This window comes from Quercus robur, chromosome 7 (assembly GCF_932294415.1).
Source record: "Quercus robur chromosome 7, dhQueRobu3.1, whole genome shotgun sequence".
NCBI lineage: Eukaryota > Viridiplantae > Streptophyta > Magnoliopsida > Fagales > Fagaceae > Quercus > Quercus robur.
The window spans coordinates 2448558-2467584 of record NC_065540.1 but is presented as its reverse complement, the minus strand read 5'-3'; the positions used below and the strand labels follow the sequence as shown (position 1 = coordinate 2467584).

The 19027-nt window shown below is 39.3% G+C and overlaps 1 protein-coding gene across 1 annotated transcript; it reads left to right on the top strand.

Moving 5' to 3' along the window:
- Positions 1-10398: 10398 nt before the first annotated feature.
- On the top strand, positions 10399-11127 carry LOC126690782 (uncharacterized). The gene has a single exon (XM_050385909.1). The coding sequence runs from the start codon at positions 10399-10401 to the stop codon at positions 11125-11127; it is 729 nt and encodes a 242-aa protein (XP_050241866.1).
- Positions 11128-19027: the final 7900 nt, after the last annotated feature.

Sequence of the window (19027 nt, the reverse complement as noted above, 5' to 3'; positions counted from 1 at the left end):
AAACTGAGAGAGAAGCCCATCTTTGTTTTGTTACCATTTTTTGTAATAAAGGGTTAATGTATGTTTTACTCAATATGTTTAAATTGTGTCTTTATAACTTGAAAACAAGACTTTAAACTTCGTTTTTAGTTAAAAATTACCGTGTGTGTAAAATACACTACATGAAACAAGTTTTTTCCTTTTGTAAAGCCATTGAGATGAGATGGGTTGTTAAAGAAAATTGTGATCCCCGTGATTTGTAATCTAAAACCTTGTTCTCCTAAATTCTCCCACTACATGGAATATTAATCATGGGGATTTTCATGAGTTTTGGGACATACTCCCTAACCAGAACACAACCAATGTGGTAAGATCTATTAAAGTTGCCATCCATATAGTGGACAAAAACCAATCACACAGATGAAATGGCAAACAAAGGCATCCACCAACCCTATAGAAAATTAAGAAAAAAAGGTCCTCTCTATGGAAGACTTCATATGCCCCTTAGGTGGGCTACAACACTTAATGAGTCTATATTGTCTCCATTAAAAACGACTTTTAGCTCCAAAATAAGTTTGGAACTATATCCTAAGACTATTATTACTGTATTTTTTTTTTTTTTTTTTTGGATGAGTAGACTATTACTGTATTAAGTATTTACAATATGTAGCAATTTATAAAACTACTTTTATATATATATATATATATATCATTTAAGAATATAGTTTAATTCCAAACCAGTTTAAAATTTTGATAGTTTCTTTAATTGTCACATAGTGGTTTGAAGGAAGATAAGTCCAAATTAGTTTGGAGTTAAACTTTTTTTTATTATTTAAACAAATTACATAACTTATTAAAAAAAATAATGTGGTTAAAACTACACATAGATTATCTTTTTAATGAATTAGATATTAGATATCTTCAAACTGGTTATTTGGAATTAAAAAATTTCGATACACTATGTACATGAAGAACTTGAGATAACTCCCAATGATATGCTTTGATCATGTTGCTCTTGTGATGCTCCCAAAGAGGCCAGTATCATAATGGGGCTGTCGCAATCTAGACTAGTGGGCGGTACCACCAAATCAACAAAATAATAGCCTAGCTTTTTATCATGCGGATTACTTTACAAGTTTACATTGACCTTGACTTCAATCGCTAGTGTTATATGACCGGTGTTGATGGGAAATGAAAATCGGTTTTTGTTAGGTTATAGAGAAATTAATGGATGAACTGTAGGTTTGAAACATGAATTCCACAAAATTCAGTAGTTGGTCAATCAGTACCACCGAAAGCCTTCTCCTTTCATTGGATAAGTAAAAACTTGAGATAGAAAAATTACATTTTGATATAAGCTTAAATGAGATATATAGAAGCAATCCTCAAGACAAATGTAAGGGACAGTTTGTTTGGCCAAAAAAAAGTGTAAAGAAAACGACTTTATACTCTAGTGAAAGTTTACATAAGTACTTACTCTGGTATGATTTTCAAAGCAAAAGAGAAGCTATTTATTTGCTAAAGTAACACTGTTTTAAAGATACTTAAGAAAATAGCGGGCTGGTTTGGTAAAAGATTTATAGTAACATTACTGTTGTTTTGTGGAAATATGTGTGGGTGAAAAAATGTGTAGAAATACTTGTAAACAATATTTAAATAACAGTACCAAACACCCCCAACATTTTCATAAACTCTGTAGAGAGGGAAAATTCCTGACCTATCACAAGCTGACACGTCACATTACCAAGTTCACAAAATATAGCCAATTACAATGCACCATGTATTGCTACTAGGTTTTGCTATCGCTATTCAGAAGCCAAAGGAAATTTGCCAAGGGTCTTGCAAAAACCAATCACGCATTAGCGTACGTGTAAGCGATCACACAAGCAGCCTCGCACGTGTAAGCGATGACACAAGCAGTCCAGCACATGTAAGCGATGACATAAGCGGACCAATCAAGCTGTGACATGTGTCACCAATCGGACTCCGCCACGTGTTGCTCACCCACCTCCAAACTCCTATAAATAGAAGTCTTCCTAAGACATTTAGGAGGACCAAGATTCAGAAGTGAGAAAGCTCTGCAAGAATCAAGCCTCAAAGCCTTCAAGAACTTCAACCCCAAAATCGGAGAACATTTGAAGCAGAATCATCCAGATCATCTGCCTAGATCCTAAAGTTTGCGGGAATCAAACCAAAAGTGTTTGAAAACATCAACAAATCACAAATCAGTGAAGCTCTACGAATCCAAGCCTTCAAAGTCTCGAAGAACTTCCACCACAAACCTTCGAAGACTGTAATTCCGTTTCAGCAATCTTCAATTCATCCCTCAACCAAATTGAAGGATATTTTGTGTTCAAGTCAAAACTACATTACCACAAATTCAATCAATAAGTCTTGCAAGGAGATCGAATCAGAGGATAACTTTTTTGTAATTTTAGAGAATTGTACCACACAATCATCAATACAAATTTGCATTTGTGAAACTATTTTACTTGTTTGATTTATTTCAAACTAAAAATTTAGTCACTTACAAACTCATCCTTTGGAGAGACATTTAGAGAGACGAGTTCAAGCAATATATGATGAAATCGTTTTTCCAAAGGACATGCATGTTCCACTTCTATTATGTTGACATGATAATGTTGACTATTGTAAGAGTTTGAAAGACAAGTTTCATGTTTTTCATACCATTTTCTTCTCAAAAAGAAAAAAGAAGTTTTCATCCATTTTAAACTAAAACTAGTTCTACTTTTAATTTGAAATTCCTTAGATCTAAGTCTTTGCCCAACTAGAAATACTTCACATTGTAATTCTAGAAATACTTCACATGATAATAACTTGTCCCACAACTCGCCACATGACGAGTTGTAGTTAGTGGACGGGTGATAGTGGATCTATGTGAGAACACCCCTCCACCAACTACAACTCGTCACATGGACGAGTTGTTGCACAAGTTATGCCTTTTGTTGTGGCACTAGACTTTTTCTTTTTGCTTGTGTGTTGCCTGTGCTTAGACTTTAGAGGCTTTTCTATGTTTTTTTCATCTCCAAAAATTTAAATGTGATTAAAGAAAAGTGGGTGACTGTTTTTTTTTTTAATTATCCTACTCAATTATCATCAAAACTATTTGAAGTTTATTGCTTGTTCTATATTTAATTCTTTTTGTTTGAGATTTTTTTTTTTTAATAGGCAGGACTCAAACCGTCAAACGAAGATTGTTGTTGTTTTTTTTTTTTGGGGGGGGGGGGGGTTAATTTTCCTACTCAATTATCATAATTGTTTGAAGTTTATTTGTTTGTTTTATATTTAATTATTTTTGTTTAAGATTAAAAAAAAATGCAAGACTCATACATAGGTCTTTTTTAAAATATAAATTGTGGGGCACAAGAATTTAAATAGGGTACTTGTGCTACGTGTCATATCCATGGCTGAGGAGTCCATTATCATGCCGAGGAGGCCACACACTTGAACAATAAGGCCACATCAATGACACGTTACTAGAGGAGGTCATATCATAGAAAAAGAGCTTCAGGGAGGGGGTTAGCCCTAACATGACTGAAGGGATGGTGGCTGCCACCATATTTAATGCATCCCACCAAACCTCCTGACTGTATTTATGTGGAGAAGACCCCTGAACAGTGTTGTCTTGGTTGCCCCACCTCACAAGGGGTTTGGGAAGGAGTTTGATGGGACAAACACTCAAGTAGAGGCTTGGACAATCAACAAATGTAGGGCCAAGATCATCTAAAAGGAACTATATAATGTAAGAGACCCTCTAGGGAGATGGGATCGAAAAAAATCTGTAGAGAACACATTGTGGCAACAAGAGTTGAAATTGCATCCAAGTCCAAAAGAACTAAATTCAAGAAGCATTTTTCTCGGACTTTGCCGGGGAAGGATTTCCTTACTTTAAACTTGTCTTACTTTGCTGTCTTAATATCTCTGATCCATTGTGCGCGTTGCCTGATTCATTGAGGCCTAGCTTTTTAAGCCCATTCTCTACAAATTCATTGTGTGGGGTTCTTTAAGCCTTAACCCATTCATCATTTGGGCTTAGGAGCCAAAAACTCACTTCTACAATTGGCACCATCTGTAGGGAAGCTTGAGATTTAGTGAGTCCAATGTCCAACCGTGGTAGGATCAGGGTAAGAACGAGAGGAGTCTATTGGTTCCCAATGTCATGATCAGTTCCTCAACCTTGAATGGAGGAAGGGCCATGAGGTTAATGTGCACACCACGCATACTAGCAGGAACCAGTCTCGAGGCATGAGTCACATCTCTCATGAGGAGAATACCAGAAGCTTGCAGTTGGAGATTGACTGTCTTCATCGAAGGCTACGCCGCGAGCAACGAAGAAGGACTCCCTTGGATTCTAACCCTTCTTCTGATGATAAGGGAGATGGTAGTTATAAGCTCAAGTCCAGGACTCCTCCCGGTGAGTCTTTTTCGTACGATGAAGACTGTCATTACAAATGGAGGAGTAAGTCCACCCTGCAAAGGTCTGGGCTGATAGACCAAGAATGAATTGACCATTTGTGATAAATTAATTGATTAATTAGCCAAGTTTATTAATTAATCAAATTAACATGCAATGTACGTGGCAGCATAAACAAATCACCAATTAAATTAAGTATGTAGCGGAAATTAAATTGACACGGTGATTTGTTTACTAATGAGGAAAATTTACACGGCAAAAACTCCATTAGGTGATTTTAAGGTTACTACTCTCGAGAATTCACTATTATTATAACAAGCAGTTAGAAGTAAAGGAATCTCACTTCCTTATACCAACCTATAGTTGAACCCTTACCCCAATACCCAATTGGACTTGTTTTATAGTGACAATCTCTCCTTTTCAATGCACGGCTCTCAGTATGTGACTAACCAATTGCGTAGATTCCAGTACGCGACTTGATCACCAACTTGAAAAGAATGTTGGTTGCAAAGTTCTTCAGTTCATCACATGATGAAAATCATGAAGTTGCTTGGTCACAAAATCCTACGGTGTACAAATACAACAGCTTCTTTAAGAGAAAGAAGAATTAGAGCAAACTAGGTTTCCGATCACACCTTTCTTCAAACTTGTGAAATTGTGCTCTTGTGCAACTGTGTGTTACCTTTTATGGCCTTTAAATTAATCCTTATATATGTTTAGGATTATGAGAAAAGAAAACTCAAACATACATTCACGGATTGGATGAAAATCAGCTTGGAAAACTGAATTTCATAAACCTCGATAGATAGCCATCTATCGAGCTAGCTGTCAAGCCACGGGTTTCAGTAGCTTTTAAATCTCGATAGATGCTAGCTGTCGAGCTTTAAAATCTTGCACTTTCTCACTTGATTCTTGGACAAACTTGCATGACTTTAACACCTGAACTTAAAACCTTGTTTCTTGAAACATTAAACTTATCCTAAATCTACCCAATTACAAGTAGAGTGTGTTTTGTCAAAGGATTAACCAATTATATAAAATTTGAAATTAAAAATTTTCGATACACTATGTACATGAAGAACTTGAGATAACTCCCAATTAATGATATGCTTTGATCATGTTGCTCTTGTGATGCTCCCAAAGAGGCCAGTATCATAATGGGGCTGTCGCAATCTAGACTAGTGGGCAGTACCACCAAATCAACAAAATAATAGCCTAGCTTTTCATCATGCGGATTACTTAATTTACAAGTTTACAGTGACCTTGACCTCAATCGCTAGTGTTATATGACCGGTGTTGATGGGAAATGAAAATCGGTTTTTGTTAGGTTATAGAGAAATTAATGGATGAACTGCAGGTTTGAAACATGAATTCCACAAAATTCAGTAGTTGGTCAATCAGTACCATCGAAAGCCTTCTCCTTTCATTGGATAAGTAAAAACTTGAGACAGAAAAATTACATTTTGATATAAGCTTAAATGAGATATATAGAAGCAATCCTCAAGACAAATGTAAGAGACAAGTTTGTTTGGCAAAAAAAAAAGTGTAAAGAAAACGACTTTAGACTCTAGTGAAAGTGTACATAAGTACTTCCTCTGGTATGATTTTCAAAGCAAAAGAGAAGCTATTTATTTGCTAAAGTACCACTGTTTTAAAGATACTTAAGAAAATAGCATTTTCATAAACTCGTCCTTTGGAGAGACATTTAGAGAGATGAGTTCAAGCAATATATGATAAAATCATTTTTCCAGAGGACATGCATGTTCCACTTCTATTATGTTGACATGATAATGCTGACTATTATAAGAGTTTGAAAGACAAGCTTCATGTTTTTCATACCATTTTCTTCTCAAAAAGAAAAAAAAGAAAATGTTTTCATACCATTTTAAACTAAAACGAGTTCTACTTTTAATTTGAAATTCCTTTGATCTAAGTCTTTGCCCAACTAGAAATACTTCACATTGTAATTCTAGTTTAAAACATCAATAATAACGTGTTAAAAAAATTGATGCCGTTGAATTAAAGAAAATTATGGACAAACCTAAATAAAAGAAATTAGGACATAACGCAAACATCTTCCAATATTCATTTATATATAACAATAACAATAGCACCAATATATATATATATATATATATATAAAGTCTCAACAAGAGACTAATGCCTATTATATATTCTAGCTAGGCCGTAGGCTACTAGCTTCTTTTTCGCAGGCGTGTTGCTTGTGCTTAGACTTTAGAGGCTTTTCTATGTTTTGTTCATCTCCAAAAATTTATTTGTGTTTAAAATTTAAATGTGATTAAAGAAAAGTGGGCGACTGTTTTTTTTAACCATCCTACTCAATTATCATCAGAACTATTTGAAGTTTATTGCTTGTTCTATATTTAATTCTTTTTGTTTGAGATTTTTTTTTTTTAAAAAAAAGGCAGGACTCAAACAGTCAAACGAAGGTTTTTTTTTTTTTTTTTTAATTGTTGTTTTTGTTAATTATCCTACTCAATTATCATTATTTTTTGAAGTTTATCTGTTTGTTTTATATTTAATTATATTTGTTTAAGATTAAAAAAAATGCAAGACTCATTCGTAGGTATTTTTTAAAATATAAATTATAAAGACTCAAAAACATAATTAAACCTAAAATTTAGGATTTTTTCACAAAATTTCTAAAAAACAGCAATTGAAAATTGACTGATTTACTTAGTTTACCCTATATCTTTAAACATTTTGAAGACTTAATAAGGTATGGGTACTTTGGGACAACGGAAAAGTCATTCTAAACTTAAGAATCCTGCTATTAATAGTAAGTATGGATAAAAATCTTATATGTATTTTTTTATAGGATATATGTATTATCTATATGGTTTGTTTGATTTTTGCAGAGAGTTTAATACTTTTGAACTTATTAAAAAATGAACATTTTATTAATCATTTTGATATCCACTGTGAGGGTTTTCTAGTTAGATGAGGATAATTAATTTTGTCATTCCGTAAGGGAATACACATTCCACAATCCACTCTACTGGCTATTTACTACCAAACAAGAAAATACACGGAATTTCTTAGATAATTAAGGCAACGCTCGAGAATCCTCAATGAATTCTAAAAAATGTTATGAGATGACCCAAATCAAATGCCTTGATGCAAATCATATGGGCCAATATTAAGGCATTGAAGTTCTCCATGGTTTGTTCAGATGGTGATTGAATCATTGCTATTCAAGAGAGCAATGATTGGTGCAGTTGCTGTTCAAGAGTGTAGGAAATTAACCCGAAATTCCCAACCTGTGAGAAACAAAAATAGAGAAAACACACGTCAAAGAAAAACAATCACACGCACAAGACAATATTTATGTGGTTCGGCACTTTACCTATGTTCACGAAGTTGCAAGGATTTCACTATTATCAAGGAAAAATACAAGTGCGGCAATACAGTGTTTCAGTCTCTCAAAAACGACAACAACAACAAAACCCTAATCACCAAAAACGGTTTCTATATACTGCGCACAGGATTCACAATGGGCTACAAAACGGGCCAAAAAATTTTCCCATGAGCGCTCCGGCTTGGGCCTGTCGGCCCTAGCCTTCGTTCCATGGACTAAGCCTAAAAAAATCTCCTATCAAAAATCACGTAACATTATTCGGGTCGGGTTTGATCATCAACCAAATCAAACATAACTAGGCTCCACAAAACCCAACAAAGAGAGCATTGTCCACCCCACACTTGTGGTTTGGTTTGAGTTTTCCATTATCTCCCGTCAATTTTCTTCTAAAGTATTGAAATTAACCGCACACAAAAACCAAGAAGTGATTTTATGAATAAAACATGAGAAGATTAAGCATAAAAGAAGCTATCAGGAATGCATGAAAAGAAATGAGAATTATGACAAATTGTAACTGTAAGAACCAAGTACAAGAATTCTGGGCCTTAGATCCCTTGGGCTCACAATTTATTTGTAGTGGGTTTAAGGATTTCCTACAATGGGTCGTTCTCGGCAGAGAGACTCAAAGCAACACTCAGTTGAAATGCTCTCTCCTTGACTGTTTTCTCTCAATTTTTCTGAACCCCTTCTTCTCCCAACTTTCCTCTATTTATAGCCAAGGTTAGTGGGGAGATCATGATTACATTCACCGTTAGTGCTATTGAAGGTCCAGTATTATCTGGTTAAAGTGGTTATTTAGGTGAAAGGGCGGTGCAGCATTTATGATCTTGGAACTTGGCTCCATTTTCACCGATTGTGTTCGGCAACTCACGTTCCCGTGCATATCATGACCTTCCCGGGTATTGACTCATGCGCTCTACCGGGAAATATTAACCGGTCAACCCCGGGAACTTAATACCCAAAACTTGTTTTTGGCTCTAAGGCAGTTTCAAGAAGGGCATAAGGTAACTGGAACTTTCTGCTGGGCCTGCGCCCAAGGCCGGTATGGGCTTGGGCCCGGGGCCTAGATGGGTCTGGGCCCAAGGCCAGTATGGGCTTTGGGAGCTCGGTGCCGTACAGTAACTTTGCATCATACCATTTTTTCAAGGATAAAATTCAATTTAGTTTCTTGATTTTAACTTTAATTGTCAAAGTAATCCTTAAGTTTTAATATTTGTCCATTTAGTCCATGCTCAATACTCACTTTATCAGAACTTGTCGAACATCCACACAATGCACCGTAAAATATAATATAATTATTTATAAGAATATAATGTAAAATTTATAGGTTAAATAGTGCATGTGTTATAAAAAGTTTTTATTTATTTATTTAATTTAATAAACTTTATGTAATGTGTAGGGATCAGGGCCAAAAATAGTATATTGGGCCTTGGGCCTTATCCGAGAACATTAATAAGTTCGAGAAGGAGCAAGTAGCTGTTCAAACGTTCCCAATTAAAGTCTTAAAGATGGGGAACAAGTGAGAGGTTATCCGAGGATGATATGTTGAATATAGTTCATAACATATACTCCGTCTGTCAGCCTAATCCCCCAGAAAGCTCCAATAAAAGAGACATACTTCATGAACATACGAGAAGGAAGGAAACCCAAAAATATCTAAGGGAAAGTTGCCACTACCGCATTAAATGCACTGCAGCTACTTTTCTGGCCGCATTTATGTGGAGAAGACCTCTGAACAGTACTACCTTAACTACTACAACTCACAAAAAACCAGAGAGGGTGTCTGATGGGACAGGGACTCAAGTAAGGGTTCGGATGATCAACAGGTGGAGGGTGAAGATGATCCAAAGGAGGATATATAAGGTGAAAGACTCTTCATAGAAGAGGGGTGGTAAAAAAAAAGAGAAAGAGAACATTATAATAATCCAAATTGTTTTTGTATTCAACTGTGATCATTATATATAATTACGGTCTCCTCAGACTGAAAGTCGATTGATATCAATACCTCTTGTTTGTGCCTGATTATCATTTAAACTCTATATTAGCCATTGTTCAAATCATTAGGGCCTAGTTCTTTGACCCACTCTCTATAAATTTATTGTATTGGACTCATTGGGCCGAGATTCCATATACTTTGGATTTAGGTCATAAATCGAGACCCTACAATTGGCACTGTCTGTGGGAAGAACTTGTGCGATAGAGAAAGCAACGGTCAACTATGGCAAATTCAGGCTCACATCAGGAGGAATCCATAGCATCTCAACGTGAAAATCCTTTCGCCAGCCTTGAGCGTAGGGGAGACCGGGAGGGCAGCGTGCACGTTACGCACACGAGCAAAAGCCATTCTCAAGTTGGGAGCCACGTCTCTAAAGAACAACACAATAAAGACATGCAAAGAGAAATCGACCAGTTGAAGAAGAAATTACGCCATGCACAATGAAAACGAACTCCCACCTCGTCTGATTCCTCTTCCGATGATGAGAAAGATAGCGGTTATCAACGTAGATCAAGGACTCCTTCTAGCGAATCCTTCTCATATGAAGAGGAGAATCGTAGTGAATGCCGACGCAAAAGCCCCATACACAGAGGACTAGGAAATGATGCGATGAGCAGAGCTTTGAACCGGATTGCCAAGTTGCCATTCACTCGTAGGATTGAAAGGGTAGCTCCTCCTCGGCGTTTCCACCAGCCAACATTCACCATCTACAATAGGCGAACAGACCCGGTGGAGCATGTGAGTCATTTCAATCAAAGAATGGCTATTTATTCCAAAGACGAAACCTTGATGTGCAAGGTGTTCCCATCCAGCTTAGGACCCGTAACGATGAAATGGTTTGACGGCTTGAGGACAGGTTCAATAAATTCCTTCAAGGAACTCACTCAAGCGTTCGGCTCCCGCTTTATCACGTGTACCAGGGTCCCTCGGCCCTTAGACTCTCTATTGTATTTGTTCATGCGAGAAGGGGAGACCTTGAAAACATATTCGGTCCGATATTGGGAGATATACAATGAGATAGAGGGTGATTTCGAGGATGTCGCCATCAGTACCTTCAAGAGTGGCCTTCTAGTCGAGCATGGTTTAAGGAAGTCCCTGACAGGAAAACCAGTCATTAACTTGCGCCAGCTTGTGGACCGTATTGACAAGTATAAAAGGGTTGAGGAAGATCAACAACTGGGTAAAGGAAAGACTAAGGTTATCCTTCAGGAGAGAAGGGATTTCAGGTCAGACCGATTCAATAACAACCGGCCCGAAGATATTTTGCTGGGCAATCAGGGTCTACCAACACCCAGACTGTTAATGCAGTATTCTGAGAACCGGTGCATCAGGTTCTAGAGAAGATTAAGAACGAGTCATTCTTCAAATGGCCGAATAAGATGGCTGAAAACCCCTCAAGGTGCAACCAGAGCCTTTATTGCCAATATCATCAGGACTAGGGACACACTATAGAAGACTGCAAGAATTTGTGGGACCATTTGGACCAGCTAGTCCGAGAAGGGAAATTGAAGCAATTGCTGCACCATTCTAGTGGCCAAGTGGGGCAGACTAGTTCGGATCCATGAAGGGATTCTTCTTCAAGACCTCCTCTGGGAACGATCAATGTCATCTTCGCTGCCCCCGGTAGGACCAGTTCCTGTCCCTCCAGAGTGATGTCCGTGGCTCAGTTACCGACAGAAGACAACAATTCGAAACCAAAAAGAGCCAGACTAGAGGCCCCACTAGTCCTGGGTTTCTTGGCTGATGATAAGATCGGAACCATCCAACCTCATGATGATGATTTGGTGGTCACACTCAAGATAGGGGGTTACGATATGAAAATAGTGTAGGTAAATTAGGGAAGCGTTGTCGAGGTAATTTACCCTGACTTGTACAAGGGGCTGAATTTGAAACCTGAGAACCTAACAGTGTATGATTCCCCACTAGTAAGATTCAAAGGGAAGACATTTGCTTCAAGAGGTCAGATTAGATTGCCCATACAAACCGGTTCGGATGTGGTGGAAGTAGACTTCATCGTGGTGGATGCTTATTTACCTTATACGGCTATTGTGGCCAGGCCTTGGTTTCATGCTTTAGAAGCCGTTTCTTTTACCCTTCACTAGAAGGTGAAGTATCTGTCGAATGGTCAAGTTAAAGAGATTGTAGGGAATCAATCCATAGCTAGGCAGTGCATGGTGGTTGCCATCTTGCATAGGCCTAGTGCGGAGTCCTTGGCCTCTGCTGAAACGAACTCATAATAATCAAGAACTCCAATGCTATCCAAAAATGAAACAACCGAGGAAGTGAAATGCAAAGATCTGGAAAAGGTTGCAGTTGGTAGTGATCCAGAGAAGTTCTTTCAGGTCGGCTCTCAGCTTCCTCCCCAAGAGAGACAAAAGCTAATCGAATTCCTGAGAAAAAATGTAGATGTATTCGCGTGGGACACTTATGATACCCCGGGGGTGGACCCAAGTTTCATTTGTCACCATTTGAATGCCAATCCATCTATTACCCCCAAAAAACAACCCCCTCGGTGCTCGTCCAGAGAACATTTTGATGCTGTCAAAGACGAGGTAACAAAACTTAAACAGGCTGGGGCTGTTAAAGAGGTTTTCTATCCTGAATGGCTAGCCAATACTGTGGTAGTAAGGAAAAAGAGCGAAAAATAGCGAGTATGTGTAGATTTTACGGATTTAAACAGGGCTTGTCCGAAAGATTCCTTTTCTATGACTCTGATAGACCAGCTGGTAGATGTTACTGTAGGCCATCCTCGGATGAGTTTTTTAGATGCCTTTCAAGGATACCATCAAATACCGTTAGTGCTAGAAGACCAGGAAAAAAAAGCGTTTGTTACTCCCACTGGAAACTACCACTACAAGGTAATGCCTTTTGGCTTGAAAAATGCAGGATCCATCTATCAAAGGATGATTACTAAGATGTTTGAACCTTAATTGGGTAAGAATATTGAAGTCTATATAGACAACATGGTAGTGAAGAGCAAAGTGGTGTCTGAGCATGTGGGATACCTCAAAAGCATTTTTGAAATACTGAGAAGACACAAGTTGCGCCTTAATGCCTCCAAATGTTCTTTTGGTATGGGATTAGGAAAATTCTTGCGCTACATGGTAACCCACCGGGGGATTGAAGTTAATCCCGATCAGGTTAAGGCGATAAATGAATTACAACCACCTCGGAATCCCAAAGAAGTTCAGAAATTAACCAAAATGATTGCTGCTTTAAACCGATTTATTTCTCAATCCGTAGATAGGTGTAGACCTTTCTTCCTATTGATGAATAAATGGAAAGGATTTGAATGGATTGAAGAATATGCTTTGGCATTTCAGCTACTTAAACAATACCTATCTTGGCCGCCTATTATGTCCAGTCCTAAGACAGACGAAGTCTTGTTTTCTTATATTGCGGTGGCCCCCCACGCTGTGAGTTTGGTATTGATATGGGTCGATAATGGAGTACAATGGCCAGTCGATTATGTGAGCAAATCACTACATGAGGTCGAAATTCGCTATCTACCGCTGGAGAAGGCTATCCTGGCAGTGGTGCATGGTATAAGAAAGCTTCCCCATTATTTTCAAGCACATACAGTCATCATCCTAACTCAACTTCGACTCAAGGTCATACTTCGAAGTGTTGACTACACGAGGAGGATTGCAAGGTGGGGCACAGTTCTAAGGGCTTTTGACATCAAATATATGCCCCGTATCTTCGTCAAGGGTTAGGTATTGGCAGACCTTGTGGCCGAGTTCACTAAACCCCTATTGGAAGAAATATCAACAACACAGAACATGGATGGAAATCGGTTGGCACAGTATCCCTGCAAGAACCTTCATGCTGGAAGGTATATGTTGATGGTGCAGCAAACCAAATGGGCTCTGGAGTGGGGCTAGTTCTGATCTCACCCGAAAAGCTCACTATAGAAAGTCACTAAGATTGGGCTTCTTGGCCTCGAATAATGAAGTTGAATACGAAGCCTTGCTGGAGGGGATGTCCATGGTTCAAAGAATGGGAGGAAATGCGGTAAAAATGTTCTCAGACTCGAGGCTGATCGTCGGCCAGGTGAAGGGCGAGCTAGGAGCAAGAGATGAAAGGATGTAAGGATATTTAAGTCAAGTTAGACATCTGCAATCAGGATTTGAATCCTTCATTCTTCTGCATGTCCCCAGGAGTGGAAACACACACGCTGATTCCCTAGCCATGCTGGCAACATCCTCGGCGCAGAGTCTATCTCGGGTTATCCTTATAGAAGACTTGTGTAAACCCACGAAGGTCAAGGGACCAACGGTTCTTGTCCACCAAATCAGAGTAGGACCCAGTTAGATGGATTCTATAGTACTATATCTGAGAGAAGACATCTTGCCAGAAGACAAATCAGAGGCTGAAAAGATAAGGAGAAAAATGCCTCGTTTCTGGCTATCCGAAGACCAAAAATTGTACAAGCGCTCTTTCTCTAGGCCATACTTACTCTGTGTTCACCCCGAAACAACAAAGCTACTCCTTGAAGAACTGTATGAAGGAATTTGTGGAAGCCACACACGAGGCAGATCTTTATCTCATAGAGCCATCACTCAGGGCTATTAGTGGCCAAATATGCAGAAAGAATCACGAAAGTGTGTGAAGAAATGTGATTAGTGTCAGAGATTTGCACCAAACATACACCAGCCAGGAGGAATTTTGAACCCCCTGTCTAGTCCCTAGCCTTTTGCCCAATGGGGCTTAGATATAGTTGGCTTTTCCCCAAGGCAACATGGAATAAGAGGTATTTGCTGGTCGGCACTGACTATTTTACTAAATGGGTTGAAGCTGAACCACTAGCAAATATCAGAGATGTGGATGCTAAAAAGTTCATTTGGAAAAACATTGTTACCCGATTCGGGGCCCTTCATTCCCTCATCTTGGATAATAGTCTTCAGTTTGACAGTAAGTCCTTCAGGAGATACTGTTGTGAATTGAGAATTACGAACAGATATTCTACTCCAGCTTATCCTCAGGGAAATAGGCAAGCCGAGGCTATTAATAAGGTCATAGTTAGTGGACTCAAGAAAAGATTAGATGATGCGAAGGGAAAATGGGTGGAAGAATTGCCACATATCTTGTGGACATATCGAACCATGCTCCGCAGGTCAACAAGGGAGACCCCCTTTTCGATGACTTATGGAGCCGAGGTTGTTATTCCCTTAGAGACAAGCTTCCCAACACTAAAAACCAGCTTATTCAGTCCAAGCAGTAACAATAACTTGCTAGAAAGGAGCTTGGATCTTATCGAAGAAAGAAGAGAAAGTGCGATGGTCCAATTGGCGTACTACCAACACAAACTCAAGCAAGGTTATGATACCAAGGTAAAGTTAAGGCCACTAGTACCTGGTGATTTGGTATTGAGGAAAGTTCTGGGAACTGCAAAAAAACCCAACATGAGGAAAGCTAGGACCCAATTAGGAAGGACCATACCACTCACCTTTGTGGCTGGTATAGGGGTCTATTTCCTTGAAGACTTAGATGAATGTGTAATACCACGAACTTGGAATGCAAACAACCTGAAAAGGTATTATTATTAATGAAATTTTCTTTTATCAAATAAATTCTCTTGTTGTGCAAAAGCATTGTGTTCTATGTTACTCATTCAAATATTAAACAGAACCTAAGTCCTGCAACCTATGTCCTGCATGGCTCCTCGGACCACAAGTTTAGGGGAAATTAATTACTTTTGACATTTGTTCAAGTATTAAACAGAACTTCAGTCCTGCATGGCTTCTCGGACCATAGACTTAGGGGAAATTAATTATTTTTGACAATTGTTCAAATATTAAACAAATCTTAAGATATGTCAGGTCTCTCGGACCACATGTTGAGGTGAAATTAATACTCAAAGGTATGTAAATAAGTGTTTAAATAGAACCTAAAGCCAAAACAAATCCTAGGCAAATTTAAACTTATATTTATGAGCAATATATAGATTGTCTACCTCTTTTATTTTCTTTCACATGATATAAGTCTATGAATATCAATCTTCATTACCTAAGATTCAATTCACAATATACACACTTAATTCACAACTTTACTCTTGACACATAATCAGATTATTAAGCAGCGTATTATTGTTGGCCTTAATTGAAGGCACAGTCACATCAATTCAATGCTATGTATAAAACTAATAAAATTCAAATAACATGAGGCAAAAGAACAAAGAATGAAATGAAGAACATTCTCATTAAGTGATAAAGAAAACACATTGAACACATTGACATAATGTCATTAAAAATAAAAAATAAAACTACTACAAAAAGGGATCCTAAGGGCTAAGCTTTAGCAGGAGGATCTTCCTTCTGGCTTGGTTGAGTAGTAGGAGCATCCTTGGCCTTGGGGTCATCTTCTTGAGTCTCGACCTCTGCTTCCTTTGCCTTAGCTGCATCTTTGGCCTTAGCAGAGGGCTTTTCCCCTTGTCTTTGCCCTTGCCTTTCTCCCCTTCAACCCTCTGGCCTTGGTCACCAGCCTGGCTAGATTTCTTTGAAATTTCAGGAAGAGGGAGGGCATCTAGGATGGCCAATGGCTGCTCGGAAGATTTTGGGGCAGGGGCAAGAAGAGAGGAGTCAGCCGGGACCTCACGGATCTCTAGATGATAGTAGACATTTTCAGGCAGCCTCCAAACAAAGTCGGCAGAGACTCCTGCAACAGTCAGGGCCTTATCCCATGTCGTGTTTCAATAGTCCCTGCACACCTTTGCAAGCTTCTCGGAAAGCCTTACTTACGTCTCCTCCACACCAAGCTGATACGCAGCCTTCTTCTCAGCCTCGACTGCTTCCCTGGCCAGTTGAGCTTCTTCCTTAGCCTTCTGCAACTCAGCCTTAAAATTTATGACCAATTGCTTTTGTGTGGCTAGATCTATTTCGGTCAAGTGCAGTTTTTGGTACTGATCCTCAACTTTTCAGCCGTTTTCAAGCCAGCCTCAACACTTGAATAAGCTTGGTTCGCCACTTTGAGTTTCTTGGACAGCTTTATTTGCTCCTGCCTAGCAACCCCCAACGATTTCTCAACATCGGCACGAGTGAGGGCCTCAGCATCGGCCTGTTTATGAGCGTCACGGTACCTCTCCTCGGCCACAAAAACTTGTTGAGTAATCTGCCCAAAGACCACAAAAATAATATGAGTTAAAAACTAAAATACAATTTAACATCTAGGTTCATAAATGGATAAATTTTTTACCATAACAAGGTCTCTCTTTAAGGACATAAAGAGGCCAGTCTGTGAAAAGCGCATGTAAGCCTCCATATCCATAGATAGGAGTAGAGGTTGCTCCAGAACTTCAGCTATGTATCCAGCTCGACCCCTTTGAAACTCCTGAATCGAGGCATTCCAAGGAATGAGAGCCCCGTCCACTTCTAGCCGAGGACTCCATGTTGTTATATGCACATCAACCCTGTTTTGTTCTTCTCGGCTTTCCACAGACTGGGATCTCCTATCCCGGGCATCTGGGATCACCTTCTGCTGCTTCATCCCCTTCTGAGGACCCACATCACCTTCTTCAAGCGTCTCGAGGGGCCTTTTCTTCTTTAGATCAGGATTAGGCTTTAGACCGAGATCAATGGGAATCTGTGGAGGAGGAGGGAGAAGATTTGAGGGAACTTGGGACTTAAGGGCTACCTTCGATGTTGACTCCTTGCCCTTAGAAGCCAAAAGCTCCCTTAAACTCTTATTGCCCTTGTTCAACGCCATACTATCTTCCTTTTCGTTGGAGGAGTTGTCTGGGCGGGCGATTACAAGAATAGGAGTGCGAACACCGAAATTTCTGTCTGACTCACCCTCGATGTCCGAGATGTTGATTAAAGGAACCCTCAGATTATTTTCTTCTTCAAAATGGAATTTGTCTATCTCCTCCTCTAATGATAAATGAGATGAGGCAATCTCCTTTTCAGGAACTGCTGTTACTTCAGGAAGATTTTGTGGAAGCGGTAGTGCAGCTGGTGGAAGGTTTTGTGGAATTGGCAAGGCAACTAGAGGAAGATCCCTTCAAGCCAAAAATCCTGGCTTGGAGACGTCAATTTGAGCCAACCTTGAACTTCCGGCCTTTATTGCTTAGCCTACATCTTGGAAGATGCGGGACAGAGGCTCATAATCCAAGATTAGGTGAGCGGCTCGCAATTGTCCATCCTCGCTCACAAAAATCTCTGACCTCAGAAGGTAATTGAGAGCCTAAACGTTAGTAAAACTGAGCTTTGGTGCAACGTTATTTTTAAATGCAAAAACATCCAAGAAGAAGATCATGGTCAAATCACCAAAAAAGAATATTTTTCAACAAAAGAAGATGAAGTGTCAAGTAAAAAGAGTAAAACTAAAAAGGCTAAGTCCCCTTCTAAAAGGACTAATCCTAAAGGTACCACACCTGAATCTCCTACCTGAGTTGGACAATGAAGACCGTCGTTCCACTCCCCTGAGACAATCAGGTAGTCATCTTTCATACCCTTATTGGACTTGGGGAGACAGGATATCAGCTTGACGACCTCGAACCGGGATTTAAGGTAGTATCCCTCATTGGCGAGCTTGTGGCACTTGTACATGTGAACCACATCGTGCCACGTGAGCCCTAAGCCCAACTGCTCATTCAGGACGTCTACGCAGCCTAAGATCCTAAATAGGTTAAGGGCACACTGCTAAGGGGTCAATCTATGGTTAATCAAATAGTCCCTAGTTATCCTACTCATGGAAAGTGTCATTCCTCCCTCTATGAAAGCAATCATGGGAATGACGACTTGACCTATATCCCTATCAGTAAGTACTCGGTTCGGGGGACAATATTCTAAAACCACCCCCTGTGGGATACGGTACTTAGCTCTAAAACCCTCCATACCGGCTGGTGTGTCTACTAAGTGCTTGAACCTACCCATCTAGATAAACTGGGAGGCCGAGGAGAAAGGCCGAGGGAAAAGAGGACAATATAAAGAAATAAAGACTTACAGGAATTTGTATGTTAATCTCTGAAACTTTCAGAGATTTTTCAAAAACTTCTTACAGGAAATAGCTATGGAGACTCAAGAGTTTAGTGCGTTTTGTGAAGACGGGGCGCTGGAATTCTCTGAAGTTCTTAAAGATTTGTGAAGAAAAGAGGAAAAAGGGGTTCCCTCATCGGTGAGCTTGTGGCACTTGTACATGTGAACCACATCGTGCCACGAGAGCCCTAAGCCCAACTGCTCGTTCAGGACGTCTACGCAACCTAAGACCCTAAATAGGTTAAGGGCGCACTGCTAAGGGG